The 17,239-nt window shown below is 39.2% G+C and overlaps 1 protein-coding gene across 1 annotated transcript in view; it reads right to left on the reverse strand.

The window, feature by feature from the left end:
- The window catches only part of TLL1 (tolloid like 1), a 1,749,881-nt gene that overhangs the window by 1,224,661 nt on the left and 507,981 nt on the right, over positions 1–17,239 (reverse strand). The window contains exon 5 of the mRNA XM_044063452.1: positions 3,008–3,113. Within this exon, the coding sequence (XP_043919387.1) occupies positions 3,008–3,113 (106 nt within the window). The remainder of the gene's footprint in view (positions 1–3,007; positions 3,114–17,239) is intronic.

The raw sequence follows: 17,239 nt of genomic DNA on the forward strand, positions 1-17,239 counted from the left end.
CATCCAAATCCTTCAGTTTCTCTAGTTCTTCACTTACTAAGCTCTATGGTTCTTCATGCAAGTTTCTTTAAGAGGGTTTTGCAGTGGAACCTTTCAGTTCAGTGTTCACTGTTAACACACTCTCTCCATTACTCGATCAAGTTATCTTCCCTCTGTCACTAACACTTTAACTGGTGAATAACCACACATCTAGTATCACAAGTATGTCCAATTGCCTTTCTGCTACCATCTGCCACAGTGACCGCAGACACCTCCCTGCTGGGGTTAGGGTGGTGCATTACAATGGGAGGATGACTGAGGGAAAGTAACAAGACAAGAGGCCCATCTTCACATATGTTCTATAGATTAGGGCAGTCATCCTAGCATTGTAAGCTCTTGAGGACTACCTCCCGCAATGTGTGACTGCTATTCATAAACACAATACATCTATAATCTGACACAACAAAGGTGACTGTGTCAAGAGACCATGAGTATATGGCAATGTGCAGTGTCTTCTCAAACCTTTAACCTAGCACTGCACATTCCAAGTCAATTCAATATAATAGCGGACAAAGTGAGTCGATGTATTCTCAGGCCTCACAAGTGCTCTTTTAAACAGACAGTGGCAATGGATATTTTCAGCCACTGGGGCCAACCTTGTTGCAACCTCTTTGCATCTCCAACCAATTCAAAGTGCAGCACCTATTTTGCACTTATCTCTCCACAGGGGCAGTCACCAAGGTAAGCTCTAACCATACTTGTCAAACTGAACTCCTTTATGCTTACCATCTACTTTCACTGATAAAGTTTGTTCATAAAGTTGCTACATGCAAGGCAAAAAAATTCACATTGCCCCTTTCAGGCTTTGACAAGTCTGGTTCCCTTATTTGTGGCCTCATCTTCTACAGTCTTCTTGGGTCCTGGATTCCTTTCTGGATTGAGTCTCTCATCTGTTTGACAAGCCTCACCTGGATATAAAGTCACTTATGTCAGTAGTTTTCAACCTTTTTACACTTGGAGACTGGTGAAAATAGGAGAATTATTTCAGGGACTCTAAAGCAGAAATAAAAGAACATTATAAGGAACCAATTAAAACAATCGCTGTTTGAGCATGTATGCCAAAGGATATAAAGCCTGAAACTTTGGTCCTTTTTATGAGGAACAGACCAAAAATATGAGGCAAATATCTGGACATTCTGCAAAATTCTGGACAGTTGAGAGGTATGCTACCTACGTACCTCTTATACACACACCTAGCCATAGCTCTCAACCAAAAAGGGACAAATCCCAACAGAATCAGAGACACTTTTCTTAGTATTATTAACTTGAGACGGTGACAAAATAATAGAACAGGAGTGCATATGCATTTTTCTAAAGTTTAAGTCTAACTCTAATTATTGTCATTATTTAATTGTAATTCATCATCTTTTCTCCAAAAGTCACTACTTTTAGGTGGGATTAAGAGGGACAGAGTTAAAATTTCATTCAAAATCAATGTCCCTGAAAATCAAGCACCTACCTACCTCCTTCCCTTTTACACACACACATCCCGCCTTCGTACACACACAGACACACACACCCCTACCTACTTCCTTCTTACCTACATGCATACACACACACGCCAAAAATAATGGTGGGACAAAGCCCCAACAATAGGGACAAACTAAATATTGCTCTCACAAACTTATAAAGTTGCTAGAATAAAAGGACTTGTTATCGTGAATTTTCTGAAGGATATGAAGTCTGAAACCCAAATGACTGACATTATTTAATGAATTCTGTCCTCATAGATTTGCCACAATAAACCCAAAAAATAACAAATTTTATGAGAAACAGACTAAAAATAAAAAGCAAAAATCTTTATATTATGCGAAAATCTGGACAGTTGACAGACACCTCCCTCCCTCTTTACACACACACACACACACACACACACACACACACACACACACACACACACAAATAAATAAATAAACCTGGCTGCCAGTCACCCCCCCCAACCAGCCAGTGGGCCTTAGTCTTTCATGGACCGGCAGAAAATTAACCTCCCAGAAATCTTACACACCAGGAAAATATACAAGAACAAATGGAAACAGTTCTCAATGTGGGAAATGGACCACAGCCTTGAACTTTTTTCAGCTCCTCCTACTTCAATTCTGGACTTTTTCAATCCATTGCTAGCTATTCTACTATTAAAGTGCAGTTAGCAGTCATTTCAATTAACAAAAGCTCCTATCTCTCTACAAACCTATCATATCTGGTGGGCATTGTCTGTACTTGTACTATGTTGCTCAGGCAAATTATGAGGGACACAGTTCCACCACATGGGAGACAGATTTTTAGGTTTTCCGCAGTCCAAAAAAAAAATCTAATTTTGAACACTGTTTTAGTTTTTTACTTTTTTTGCAACTACTTGACCCTACTGACCTTCAGCCACACCTTCCCAGTCAACAAGTCCACTCATTTCCTATTTAGATAACCAGCAGGGATGATTTGGGTACATCTTCTCATCAGCAACCCATGGATGCAGTGTGCAATGACCATGACTGCTGAACCATCCATCACTTCCACAAGTGCCTGACATCTGCAGGGGATGTCCCTGCTCACCCAGTAGAAGCATTGGGTGGCTGTTTATATTGTCTTCACCAAGGAAATCAGGCAATGCACAAGTGCCTCTGGGTACATGCACTCCCTGCCCCCTCTCCCCCCCCAAGGGTATGCCCATCCTCCTGCATGCACCATCAAACACCAAAGCTGCTAATTAAACCAACGTCACTAGGGCATGGTTAGGGCTTTATCTCTCTACTCAAGTGGTGCAGGCAAACCAATGTTTATTAATGATCTGTTCAGTATTTTCGACATTTAGGATAGAATGTGCACTATTTTGGAGGGAGGCATGCTGAGGAATGTGTAGTGCAAGTCCTGTCTTGCAATTTCCAACCCCAAAACAGAACAGTTAAGACACACTTTATTTCAGACATGATCTTAAGCATTAAAAAGTAAAAAGGAAGTAACCTGAGACTCCAACCTTGAGAAGGTGTTCCTGGCATAATGCATAATACTGTCAAAGTCATACGATTCACCAAGTGAGTTGACTTCTCCTGGTTCCATTTTCAAGAAGTTGTACTCCTGACCTGCAAACAAACAAACAAACAAGTTATACAGCATTTCTGAGGACTATAATTTATTAAAGTGTTGACTATGACTGTTTAATGCGTAAACAGAGTAAGCAGCTTCAGATCTTTGAAGCTTTATTCATAGGCAGAAAATAGAGTAAACTACAATAACTTTATAAAGGATCATTATTTTTGTAATATAACAAATTGTCTGTAATAACAAGTTTGAGATTTAAATTTTATTTAAAGTTCATGGTACCTCTGCAGATAGCTTTCGGGGATGGGTTGGCATTTATTACAGTCTTCTTAAATGGTGTTTCATCTATAATTTTTTGGTCCCTTACATTCTAATAGGTTTTAAAGGAACATACACCAGTTTAACTCTGTATTCAGTCCCAGTGGTTGAAATAGGTTCATAGGTACATACTAGGCTAATGACCACAATGTCGGAAATTTTACAATAAAATAAATTTCCTTTCTTTCCGAAGAGCCATTTTTTCACCTCCTATCGCAGATAATCAGGACTCTACAACAATATTATAAAGTTAAAAACTTTCAAATCATGTCTCAGCACTTGAAAATGTCCATCTATGGGGGTTTGATTCCATGTGGCTAAGGCCTTTCTGGGGAAAGCCTTCAACGCAACTGCTCTGCCAAAATGTGGTATGACCAAGGCGATGGTATCTCCTTGGGACCCACTGAGTTCCTAGCCTTGTTCTTTAACAGTCAACAGGGATTTACACTGTCTGCTGGCAATACGACAGAGTTAAAATCCTGAAAATAAGAGTACTGAGTATCGCAGTAGCTCTTGCTTGTACAGGGAGACTGCAGATTATTTTTTTGAAAGATCAGAATGGTGGTGCAACTGCCACCTAATAAATCAAAGCAACATATTTTGTTTTTAGATATTTGGATGAGATGAGCATTATGGGATGACTGAAAGGTTATGACTCAAGCCAAGGTGTAATACTTTCAACAACAGCATGCTAGTCAACAGCAAGAAATACAACTGAAATATTTTATAATACAATTTTAAGATGTTATAACAAAACCACCCACATCTAATCAACACCAAAGCTCATAGAGGTCATCCTTTCCATATAAAATATGTAATGCCTAGCTGCAATGCATACAGCGGTGCAATGTACCTTTCATGCTGTCAAATTCCTCTAATTCTCACTAGCAAAATATACAATATAAAAATAAGAGTACATGGTGCATATTATGTAGTGTGACAGAACATATGGATTACTGGTAACCAAGTACAGAACAAGGCTTCCCTTCAAAAAAATCTCAATAGAAGTGTACAGTTTTCTCTACAAGGAATAAATATGAGTCAGGATCCAGAGACACAACCTGTTCTACAATGTGTATGCTAAATGCAGGAAGACGACCAACACACACTTCAAAGAAAAGTTTAAACCAGTGTTTTAAAAGCAATATGTTACTATGGAGAACACAAAAGGAGTGCAAGGTATAAATACAAATGTGTCTCCTACCATGAATAAAAGCTATTCTGAAAGTCAAAGGCAATACTGTAGCACCATCCAAACACGACAGGCACCACACAACAGTTGAAAACTGAATGTTTTCAGACACAAGCACATCCAGCAGTACCATCACTACAAGTCCTCCCCTTACACATAGGTTCATAGGTAGGTACTAGGCTATTGGCCCTAGGGCCTATATAAGCCTAGCCAAAAAGGTATCCTGGCTTTCGCCACCCAAGAAAATTATTTTCCTGTGCCACTGTCGGGCAGAGCAACTGAGGAGATCCCCGGGGTGAATTTCCTATCTCCCATCCAATCATCAAGATTTTTCTTGAAGAGTCCTAATGATGAGCTTTGTTTGATATAGATAGGTAGTTTGTTCCAGAGTACAGGAAGTCTCTGGGACAGGAATATATCCCTCCAGCATGTTCTGTTTATTGTTGTGACATGGTTTAGGTCCCTAGAGCATGTAGCTCGGAGGGATTGGGATTTCTTTAAGTGGAGCATGTCCAACAACTCTGGGTTTGACATAGCTTTGTGTGTTAAGCAGAGATCACCTCCGAGTAGGCAATATGTGATGGAGTAAAGCTGGAGTTTATTGAGACTGTCTGCATAGGGCATCTGTTTGAGGTTGGTAATTCTCTTTGTGAGTTATTTCTGTGGCGTTTCCAGTTGTTGTAGATGTCTTGTGAGGTACATACCAAAAGGGGCTCTGTATTCTATAATGGGTCTAATGAGTGACGAGTAGAGGGGAGCAATGACCTCTTTTTTTCCTGGATGAGAAACCTTTTGTGATGAGGTGTGCCATGTAGAAGGATTTCCTAACTACTGTGGTGATGTGATTATCAAAGGAGAGACTACTGTCCACCCATGTCCCAAGGTCACTTATCACACTTTTGGTGTTAAGTAGACTACTGCCTATGTGGTAGTTTATGGGTACAGAGTCTTTACCAAAAGGGATGACGATGCACTTTTTGGCATTGAGCTTCAGGCCATTGCTTGACACTAGGCATCTGTCTCAGTGAGGCCCTTTTGTAGGATATCCACATCGTTAGGAGTTTCGATTATGGCTCCTAGTTTGCAGTAATTTGCGAACTTCACTAGCCAAAGACCTTTCTGTGTTAGCCTGTACTTCAGAGAAGTAGATACCAAACAGGAGAGGACCCTGGACTGAACCCTGTGGTACTCCACTTGTCACTGGTCTGAAGTCGGATATAGAGTCTGCTACTTTCACAGTGTGGGTTCTGTCAGTGAGCCAGTTGGCAACCCATCTTGTGACATAGGGATTTATACCTAGTTTAGTGAGTTTATCTATAATTTCAGAGTGGGGGATGATGTCGAAAGCCTTGGCGAGATCTAGATAGGCTGTGTGAACCACCTTACCCTCATATACGGCTTTGGTGACTGCTTCAAAGAAGTCTATCAGGTTTAGGAGACATGATCTGCCTTTTACAAACCCGAACTGGGTGGGGTCCAGAGTTTGGAGATTACCAATGTCATTGTTTATAAGTTCCATGTTGATACGTTCCATAGCCTTGCAGACTAGGCTAATTAGGCTAATGGGGTGGTAATTCCCGGTGTCCGTGGTAGCTCCCCCTTTGTGGAGTGGGATGACCATTGCTGTGCGCCATTCAGTGGGCACAAATCCTGAGGTAAGGCTATGACTGAACATGGTACTTAGGTGGGGTGCCAGTTCATTCTTGTAGTTTGTGTAGAATGCAGCCTGGGATGTTGTCAGGTCCCATGGATGCTGTGTTCTTGGCTTTGGAGAGTGTGGTTTTTACCTGTGCAGCCGTGATTACAGGAACTTTGCATTCTTCCGGTATAGAGATGGGCCCTTTAGGGGGTGAGAGGGGGGTAAAGTTAGCACTGACCCTATCTGCCAGGATGTTGGCAATATCAATTGTTTCTGTATATTTAGTGCCATTGTGCTGTAACTCAGAGCAGATCTGAGTGCTCCCATTGAGATTCTTGATATAGCTACAGAATGCTTTGTGGTTGTCTTTAGAATCAGTAGCGATTTTGTTTTCATAACTAGCTTTGGAGGATTTTATGAAGGATCTCAGTTTCTTACTGAGGCTGACCAGGGAGTTCTCCTCCAATCATGGGATTTTACTCTTTTTTGCAACATTTTCTTTCTTCTGTTGTAGAGTTTGTTTATGGCAGGGGACCACCAAATTTGGCTTCCTTTTTTTTGGAGGATAGCATCTTGGTTCTGTTAGGGATTGCACGATCCATGCACTTGTGTAAGTGCTTATAAAGTGCATTTGTGTAGGATTCAGCAGTCGTACCCTTTGCATTTGTGTCATGAAGTTTGCCACTTCTGTCTTAAGAAGTGTGAAGTTGGCTTTGAAGAAATTTTTTACGGTGGTTTCCCAAATGGGGGGTGGGGGCGGGATACGGATGTCTAGGCTGATTAGCTTGTGGTCGGACCTGACGAATGAGAAACTCTGGTGTAGAACACTGGTTGCCCATGTTGGTAAGGACCAAGTCTAGGATATTGCTGCCTTTGGTGGGGGTGTGGATAAGTTGATCCAAGGCATTGGAATTTATGAATTCCAGAAAACGTTGAGAAAGAGAGTTGGTACATGAATAGTTTTCCCAGTTAATGGTTGCGCAGTTGAAATTGCCCATTATTAGGGTGTTAGGTTGTACCCTAATATTTTCCAGTGTATCAAGAAATGAGGAGTGGGAATGCTGGGGGATCTGTAGCAAGCTACAATTTGGATTGCAGTCTTGCCCAGAGTTAGCTGCACTTGGATAATCTCGGATGCATTATGCTGAGCAACTAGCCTGGAGGTGTGGATATCCTTTAATGAATATGGACACTCCTCTGTCTTTAGTGTTTCGGTCCAGGTTAGGTGGCCAAAAGGTGTGGTATGAATTATAGCCTGGTAATGCAGGGGTGCTCTCTGGAGCCTTGAACCAGGTCTTTGTCACTGCACAGATGTCGATGTTCTCCATTTTAAGGAGTGCCTCGAGTGACTGCATTTTGAGGTTTAGACTTCTAGCATTGAGTAGCATTACCCTCAGATTTTGCTTGCTTGTACCTGTTACGGTGGTGAATTTGTCATTTGACCCTTGCCTAAAAAAGGCACTATAGGGGTGGCAAGAACCTTAGCCAGTATCCTGAATCCCAAGGGCAACAGGTGCAGGCCATCTCTGGCAAAGCATCGTGGTCTGTCGATCATGTCATCCCAGGCAGACAGATACTGGATCCCCTTAGAATGACACCAGAAGCTTAGCCAATTGTTGAAGTCAATCATTTTGTCCTTGTACTGTGGTATCACTCTGGGTGATGGCAGGATGCTGCTCAGGGTTAGGGTCATACCTGTCAGGGCTACAAGATTGGAAAGCTCCTCCATGTCTCTTTTCATGTAGTCCAGGGAGGTACATGTCAGGTCATTCACACCAACAAGGATAATGACAGAGTCATATTTGTACTTGTTGTGGAGTGACCTGCGTGCACGCGTTATGTAGCGGATCCTGGTACACGACAGGCAGCTGACAGTAACTTTCTCCTTGTTTAGTCTGGTGAGTGGAACATCAGTGTGCCTGACTATAGAGTCACCTATGACTAGTGTTGGGTACGTTGTTATGCCTTATTGGCTGTGGTTGAGTGGCACACTGAGTTTGTGGGCTATGTGTCTTTTGGGTTGTATTGGAGGGGTGGAGGTTGCTTGCTTTGGGTTGTGTTGAGGGGTGGAGGTTTTAAAACACATACCCCCCCTCCGCCACACACACACAAACATGTACATCTCAAATATTCAGAAAATCTGAAGAAGGTGACAAACTGCTGTGCAGAGATATAAAGAATTTCAAAGACATTCTAGAGCGGTCTTTCAGAAATGTTGGATTGTACCCTAAAATAAAATGCGGTTCCCTATTATGCTAAATGCTTTGCAGTAGCGATGGTGTTTTGATTAAGCCTGTCATTTTAATGTTTTTATTTTTTTAAGGTACGCTGTCTGGAAATGTGCACATAGGTGGTGGTGTGGGATTTGGGCTACTTGCTGGGAATTGTGTACAAGTTGGTGCGGCTCCAAAAAATTATGACCCTTCTGATGATTCACATCATGTAAGGCCTACAGCTCTAACTGCACAAAGGGATAAATTTGTGACTACTATCTGGCCAACCTGGTTTCAATTAACAGTCTGGGTGCTAGAAGAGCTGGAAAAGTGAAAGAGGAACAATGCTTGCTAACTTCTCTTGTGGGAGGTACGAATCACATAGTACAATCCACAGTAGAGACTGGGTATTCCCATGGGAATGCTTGCTTTAATGTGACATGGCCTTCTGGGAGCTTCCATCACTTTCAAAGCTGAGACACATGTCCCCACTGAAGCCCACTGCATTCAACATCCTGTAGTCACAGCTAGTAAGCATATACCATGGTGTTAGGGCTAAAGTACAAAACCGAAGTTCCTGTGAACAGATGATGGCATCACCTCTGCTGCCCACCCCAATGTTGGAAAGTGTGTTTCCTCTCAGGAGAATAAACTGGCCAATTAAGCCAATGGAAAGAAAAGTGCAAGGGATATAGAGGGTGGTGAAAAAAATAGATACAAAAAACAGACTGAAATAATTTCAGAAAACTGCCCACCACAAACGGTATAAGTGAGCTACTAGTCACTTGCTTCCCATGCCTTGCATGTTACTTACAGTTCTATGCTGGTAGACAGTGCTGTCCCAAGTATAATTTATCTTTAATCCCAATAGATTCTATCCAATGGTGTCCAAGTACCAAAGTCAGGTTGTCTGCCTTTTTTTTTAATTTGTTCTGCAGACGGCTGGCTCAGATTTACACACTCCATGACCATATCATGACAAAACTCACCTGTTTTAATTTCCTCCTTATCATCCCTGCCATTATATGTGCAAGAGTATCAACCACAAATTATCAGATGACATGCAAAACAGAAATTAAATCTCGTTATTGAACTATATTTCCTGGACATGAATACAAGCATTGTTTCCATATTACAGTTTACTGACATTTACTTTTATGTTCCTTTCAAACATTAACAGTGTATCAAAGTAGCAGAATGCACCTGCTTTTTTGTAGTCATCTTCAGAGTATCCAAGTTTATTATGATTTCTTGATGTCCAGTAATAAAAAATCACAATGACTTCATAGTAAACTCCAACAGTACATTCTTTAGAGTACCAAAAACTGACAGATTACGTGAGACAGTATATATACATTATTTGCAATATTTAGAGGCTTGATAGAACAGAAAAATGTTTATTAAGACAACTTTCAATGAATATCCTTTGTTTATGACAGATTTGCACTTTAAATGGCAGTTATACACTCCCCTTGTTCTGCTGTGTACTGCACTGCTGTCACTTTGAAAGAAAAAAGTTAAGCTATGATCGAGTACTCTAGTACGATGAATAAGTTGTTTCACTAGAGACAAAGCTCAAATAATGTCAGCAGAAACGTTCACATTTTTACAAACAAAGCAAACTTTGAATTTCAGACTCTCCCCAGCTCACTTCTAAAATTAAAGAGTATGTAGTGCAATCTAAATCAACAAAAGCTGCAAGAAATACAACTGCTACTTAGTATGTCCTTTAAGCAGTAATTTATTCTGTAGTAGCAACCTGCCCTGTATACTGGCATTTTCATTAAATGCAGGTGTATTACCACAGAAACCTAGATTTTCACTAGGACCAATTCTGAGCATGGCAAACTTTGTAGGGGGGCTCTTTCTTTCCAAGTCAGAGACAGGAATAACATAATAAATGTCTACACAAACTCTTCTACTGTTCCTGATCTTCAGAGAATGCCAATAATCTTGTCCCAGAATTTTGCTCCCTATCATAAAATCTGTAGCTGCGACATAACCATGAAGCTCATATGTACTATACAGAGCAACACCACCAGCTGCAGACTTTAATCTCCAATCGATGCATATTATTATGAATCCACTTAGCACCTTACTACACTTTACAGTACAAGAAAAACATACTTTAAAAGTGAGGTAGGAGAATTAGGTGCAAGTATGAGAAACCTCTCTCCCAAATCACCACAGACAAAAACCTAGCCTGAAATTCCCGTACTCCAGAAATGGAAGCTCTAAAAAGTAACACCCTAGGCGACTGATTAGTTTGCTGATCCTTAAGGCTGGCCCTGAGGAGAGGAATAGCTCATGTGATCATGTACTTTGGAACAAATAACCTAGCAAAAAGACTCTGCGGTAGTGGATGTAAGAATATTACAAATAATCCTGGTAAAATATGTCCTAAACTACTGGTAAGGTGAATATGGGCATGATCAGTTGGCAGGAGTCAGTGTGTGGCAATCAGAGCTTCTGAGTAACAAGCCAATGCTAGTGGACAGCAACATTGTTCAGTGCTGGAAACAGCCACGTTCAGCACATTGTACATTTTTGCAAGGTACATTCCGTAACAGTAGACTTCTGACATCATCTCCCTACAACAGGAACATTTGCAGAAGTTACATTACCAGGAGCTAGACAAGCTCTGCAGTCTTCTTCCCCTCTTCTTTACCTTTCTGAACTACTCTACTTGTCAATGCATCTCTTTGTATGTGGTTCTTCCAATCCCTGCTGTGTCTTTAAGACCCACTAACAAAGATATAATCACAAGAAATATGTTTTATCCTCTATCCCTTGGGAAATGGAATGACAGGAAAGCTCCAGTTGCAAAAGCATACTCTTGAAGATCTGCTACTATAGTAAGGATACTGTATAATTATGTTACATTACTTGAAGATGTTCTTGCAGCAGAATAAAATACTTATCTTGGTGAAGGGTTAAATACTTACAGAAAAGAGAGTCAAGCATGGAAGTTACTATGTGGTGGGAGAAAACAACACTAATGAGATGTTCTGAACCAGCCTATTCCAAAATACCTTGCACCACCACTGCACTAAAATGCTGGACAATAACACCACATCTAGCTTGCAATGCTTAGTAAAGATACGAATGGAGGACTAGGCTACATGTTTCCATATGTCATCTTCTGAGATGTTAGAGAAAAAAGTGGTGGAAGTACCTAATGCTTTTGCAGAATTCCACTTTAGAGAAGTAGTCAAGAGCATTCTCATGTTTACAGTAACAAAGGGTGATGCTAATGGCCTATAGCAGAGGATGCAGAAAAACAAGGGTTCCTTCTAAAAAGCTCAGACTTCTGCAAGTAAAACCTTAGCTGTCTGCAATCCTCCACTAAATGCTCTTCTCTTCTGCTGAAGGCCTAAAAGAAACACAGTAGCAGGGCTTAGGTTAAGAAAAAGGGAACCTGCCATTATGGAAAACCATAAATCGGTTAGGTACTGTAAGGGCAAGAAACTTGAAAATTTACCTGATTCAGCTGTCTTGTGGGATACAAATTTCAGCCCTAGAGAGAATGTGTGCTCAAACAGAGGAAAAATATGCTTTTCGAACATGAAGGTCATATTCCACGATCAGTATCATTTTACGTATGCATACATGTTAATTTCATTGTTTCTTATGAAAAAGCAGAGAAGGAAAACTTTCAAAACATTTTTAAACAATCTCAATAAAACCAGTGGCTCTCCTTCCTTCACAGTCATGAAATTGGGAGCTAACCAATTAATGTAAATAAATCAAAGAACCACATAGAACTATGTCATACGCCCTCTGAGGCACAGGCTTGGAGACAAGGAACAGCTATTGACCATAAAACAAAGTGCATTTACAGCATACAGTAAGTAAAAGCCTCACTGATGCTTTTAGGATCTGAATGCCAAAATCCAAAAATTCATGAGCAATGAGTGCTAATCATCTACGATGACCAGGGACTAGGGAACAGCACCTCCAGTACTTGCAATTGCTTGAAGATGTGAACCAATCCCATAAAAAGTGTGTCTCAACTTCATGAAAATTATAGGGGCATCCTCTGGAGAGGGGGTCAACTACCAAGACATTCAGATAACCCAAAAGGTGAACCACAGGAAAACTGAACCATTCCTTCAGGAACACAGACTCTTGGCTTTCAAACAAGGACTGTAGGACAAGTCACCTTCCCCTCCCTATCTGCTTATCTGCCTTATGACTAACTGATATCAAGGTTCTCAGAATAACCTTTGTCAGATTATGGTGGTCTAAAAGGACTGTATGCATCTCAGAATACTAATGTTCATCCTTGACTCTGAATGATACCATATTCCATATACCATTATGCTTCAAAGGGAGCTCCCCAATCAAGTGACTAGGTATCTGATTCTAGTGCATCTATGGCTGATTGAATATGAAACCATATGGCCAAAAGTACAATCTATAGGGCAGTCTATGAACACAGGGCTTACCTGCTGCTGTAGAAAGAGTGAAGGGATTTGTATATGTAACTGGGTGAACCTATAAGGCACTACTGCCTCTTTTATTGGGCCAGATGAGATGCTGAGGGTTGCATAATTTACAAAAGGATGTCAAGACAGTCAAACCAATACCAGCGAGATGAAGCTCATCATTAGGTAATACCCAGCTGTAATCCTCTATACCAAACTCATAGCTGACAAATGGAACCATTAAGGTCCAGTGCAAAATCCACATTCTCAGCCTCATACCAGAAAGCAGGCCAAAAAAGAGCCATAAAGATGATAAAGTGGTCTACGGAGCATAAGGAAGAAATTAAGTATTGCAACTATTACACAAAAAGCCTAGATTTTTTAGATAGAAAATATTCAGAAAGATTGAGATAAATTAGAGAAAAGAAAAATACTTAAACATGATAAACTGTTAAACTTTCAAATAAAAATGCACAGTCCTTAATACATTAGATCCATGAAAAACACTGCATAGACAAAGAAACTTTAGACTGCCTGGAAAAAGAATCGACACTGAAAATGCAAAAATATAAAGAACAAAACACTGAGATTTTTGAAAGATACGAAAAATGATACATGAACATGGGAAAAAAAAAGAGATCTAGTATGATGCAGTCTTATGAAAAGGAGAAATCCAAACTAATCAGTACAAAAAATACAGTTCCAAAGATATTTGAAGATAAATAGAAATAAAGGCACTGGACATGGAAACTTTCACAATACAAAAAAAAAATACACAACAAAGGGGGAACGTGGAAAAGAGAATTAATAACGTAAAAGTTAAACAAATAGTAAATAGAGTTATTGATGATCTACAAAGTAAAGGATTAACTGTGGAGAATCTAATCCAGGCAATGTTACAGCATGATGGAATACTATAGCCCCATATTAAACAAACAAGCACAGCAGGTGGTGTCTGAAGATTTGCCCCACCATATTCCTCTGGATCCTTCTGCAGGAGACCTGTACAAAAGTCCAGTTGAATTTGTACAGCAAGGGAAGAGCAGGAAATAATGGCAACTCTGACACAAGTAATGTTACAGAGCGACAGTCCAATGGGTTCTTATAAGAAAGCAGCAGCAGATGAAGCAGGGTGCATCTGAAGAAGAAAAGTCACAAGAAGACATTCTGGAACTTTCTGTAGATTACTCACAGGAAACAGACAGCAAAGAAGATGCTCTCAAACCAGAATAAAATGTTCTAAGAGAAGACCTGCTTGTTTTAATAGATAAATAGACCTATTAAATAAATCAAAAAGTAAATAAGGCCCAAAATCTTAAAGGCTGGTATAACAAATGAACACAGTAATCTGAACTATTAGGAGAAATTCAGATGATTTAACAGAAATAATCTGCATCTAAACTAATAAAGTATAAAGTGTTGCCACAAAAAAGTAATGCAATAAAGGAAAAGAACAAGCAAAATGCCACAATGGAAGCATCAAATAAAGACAACCATAAAGCAAAAAGTATCATTGTTAGAAGAATACAGAAAAGGGAACACATCATCAAAATAAGTAGAAATAAAAAATAGGCAAAAACAATGTGCAGTACCAAAACAGAACAGGATTTATCATACATTACTGCAAATAAAATAAAAATTATCAGCACAGGCAGAAAAAAACACTTAGGAGATAGGAAGATAAATATAAAGGAAAAATACAAAATAAGAAATTCATTGATGACCCAAAAAGATTTTATAGAGAATTGGAAAACAAATTAACAGGAATAGAAACACCACAAAAAAGAAAGGCACATTTTGGTGAAGCATTTATGAAGACCCTGTAGAATATAACAAAGATGATGAATGGACTGAAGAATTAAAAGAAACATTAAGGAGTTCTAATGAAGGAGATATGAAATGGGATGAAGTAACAGCCAGAGAAATTGCGACAAAATTAAGAAAAGGTCCTACATGAAAATCCCAGGCCCAGACAGTACATAACTTCTAGCTAAAATTATTAGCATCTTTACACAAAGATTTAGCCCTGATTAGAATTTCTTAAATACACATTCTGAACAGCCACCAACCTAGATAACAAGTGGAAAAACAATACTCCTCCTCAAGAGTGCGCCTGTAAGAAATCCTAGGAACTATTGACAAATAACTTGCCTTCCAACAATATACAAAATATATACTGGAATTGATGCAGAGTTTACAGTCAATTAGAAAAATATTCAATTATTGCAGTAGAACAAAAGGGTGACAAAAGAAAATCACGGGGAACAAATGATCAGTTGTTGTGAAATAAAGCCGTAACAGACAATTGTAAAAAAAGGGGAAGAATTTAAGTGTGGCATGGATAGATTACAAAAAAAGCACTTGACAGCATTTCACATTCATGGATGACGGAATGCCTACAGATGTGCAAGATACACCCAACCCTGACCAATTACATTAACATGACCATGAAATAGTGGTAAATCACTTTGCAGATGAGCCACACATAGGGAAAATTAATATCACAGAGATAAAAAAGGGGTATATTTCAGGGTGATTCTTTGTCACTACAGACATTTTTTGTCTTGCACTTAATCCATTAAGCTGTTTAACAGATTAGGTTATGGTTAAAATTTAGCTACCAGAAAGCGACCTTTTTTAAAGATTTCTCATCTTTTCTGGATAACAAACTGTAGAGTTCATCAGATGAGGAGTTAAAAGCACTACTACAAATGGTTAAACCTTTCACAGATGATACAAGAATAGCATTTGGTTTTAATAAATGTGTAAAAGCAACATTTAAAACAGGAAAGTAGCACCAAGAAAATATCAACCTAGGACAGGAATGTGATATAAAGGAATGTGAACAAGCAGGAGTGTATAAATAGTTAGAAACAGATGACAGATTGGCAATAAAACATCAACAAATGAGAATAAAGCTCAGTAAGGAATACTTTAGAAGATTAAAACTAATATTGAAAACTGCCATGACATCTTGGAATAAAGTCCAAGCAACAAATCAGTTTGCTCTTCCTGTTGCTTCTTACAGTTTTGGGGTGACTGACTGGCATCAAAAATTATTGAATGAACCGGACACCAAAACAATAAACATGTCTCATACACAATGATATATAAAAATTAGTGTATACCAAGATTATATATAACTTGCTCTGAAGGAGGTATGGGCCTTCTTGAGACTGATTATATACATAGATCTGCAATCATGGGACTGCATATATAATTGCTATCATCATCAGATCCAAACATAGCGAAAGCTTTAAAATATGAGAACAAGTCTAAGATGACATCTTTGCATAGTTTAGCAGAAGCATTTCGGTATCAAGCGAGAATGGAAATCAAATGAGAAGCAGACAAAAATCAGATAGCAACTGAATGTGCCAAAAATCAAAGAAAGTGTAAAAAAAAGGATCAGATGAGAAGGAAAGAAAATTGGAAAAGCCATAAATATTGTAGCAAGTACAGAAACCTCCTGGAACAACCTCATAGTGACCAAGCTTTGCTGCAGGAATGGTTAAGGAGAGGTGAACTGAAATCAAAAGATGAAAGGCTAATGATGGAGGCCCAGGATAGTGGACTATGTGCTTCTTTGTGTACAAAATCCAGTAAAAGGGTGGGAGAAAAAGACAAATGCAGGTTCTGTAATTAAAATAAAAAAAGAACTGGAAACAGCCGCACATCTTATTCGTGCATTATGATACACTCATAGCAGATGGTCTGTTTACTAAAAGTCACATTAATGTGACAAGACTGTTACAACACTAGAGAAATTAAATCAAGAGAAACAATACGTTGAGAACCCCCCACCATGTAGCTCAAGTATGACAGTGCAGAAGTGGTAAAGTGAACAATAACTGAAAGGGACACCAATGACATCTGGACTGTTAAAAACATCTATACCCTGTTGGATGTTACCTGTATAGGCCAGCAGAGTGGCAGGGTGGTTGAAACTTAACTCTGATCATAGAAGGCCTAAAACAGTGTTTCAGGTCACAGTTCTTGTTCACACCCAAAGATGCTCTTGCAGCAGGATTACATACTTTTCTTTTAGAAGAGTTAAATACTTACAGAACAGAGAGGTAAGCAATGAAATAACCACATGGTGGGGGAAAATCAGCCTTGTAGAGATCTTCACATAAGCTTGGATTGAGACAATGCAATAAGAAGTCTATCTTCTATGTACCAGAAAATCCTTTTTTAATCCAATCTTTAATAAAAAAGTGAATCTGACAAACAGTAATAAGCATAAACATTTTAAAATTAATAAATACAAATTTAACTTCTATGAACAGAATATAACAGCATGCAAGCTTTTTATTAGAATTTTTTAAAGATCACTTAGTGATGTAACACAGTGTCAGATTCACTGTCTTAAGACTCT

The sequence above is a fragment of the Protopterus annectens genome, chromosome 2.part1 (genome assembly GCF_019279795.1).
Source record: "Protopterus annectens isolate FY-2018-M chromosome 2.part1, PAN1.0, whole genome shotgun sequence".
Classification (NCBI taxonomy): Eukaryota; Metazoa; Chordata; order Ceratodontiformes; family Protopteridae; genus Protopterus; species Protopterus annectens.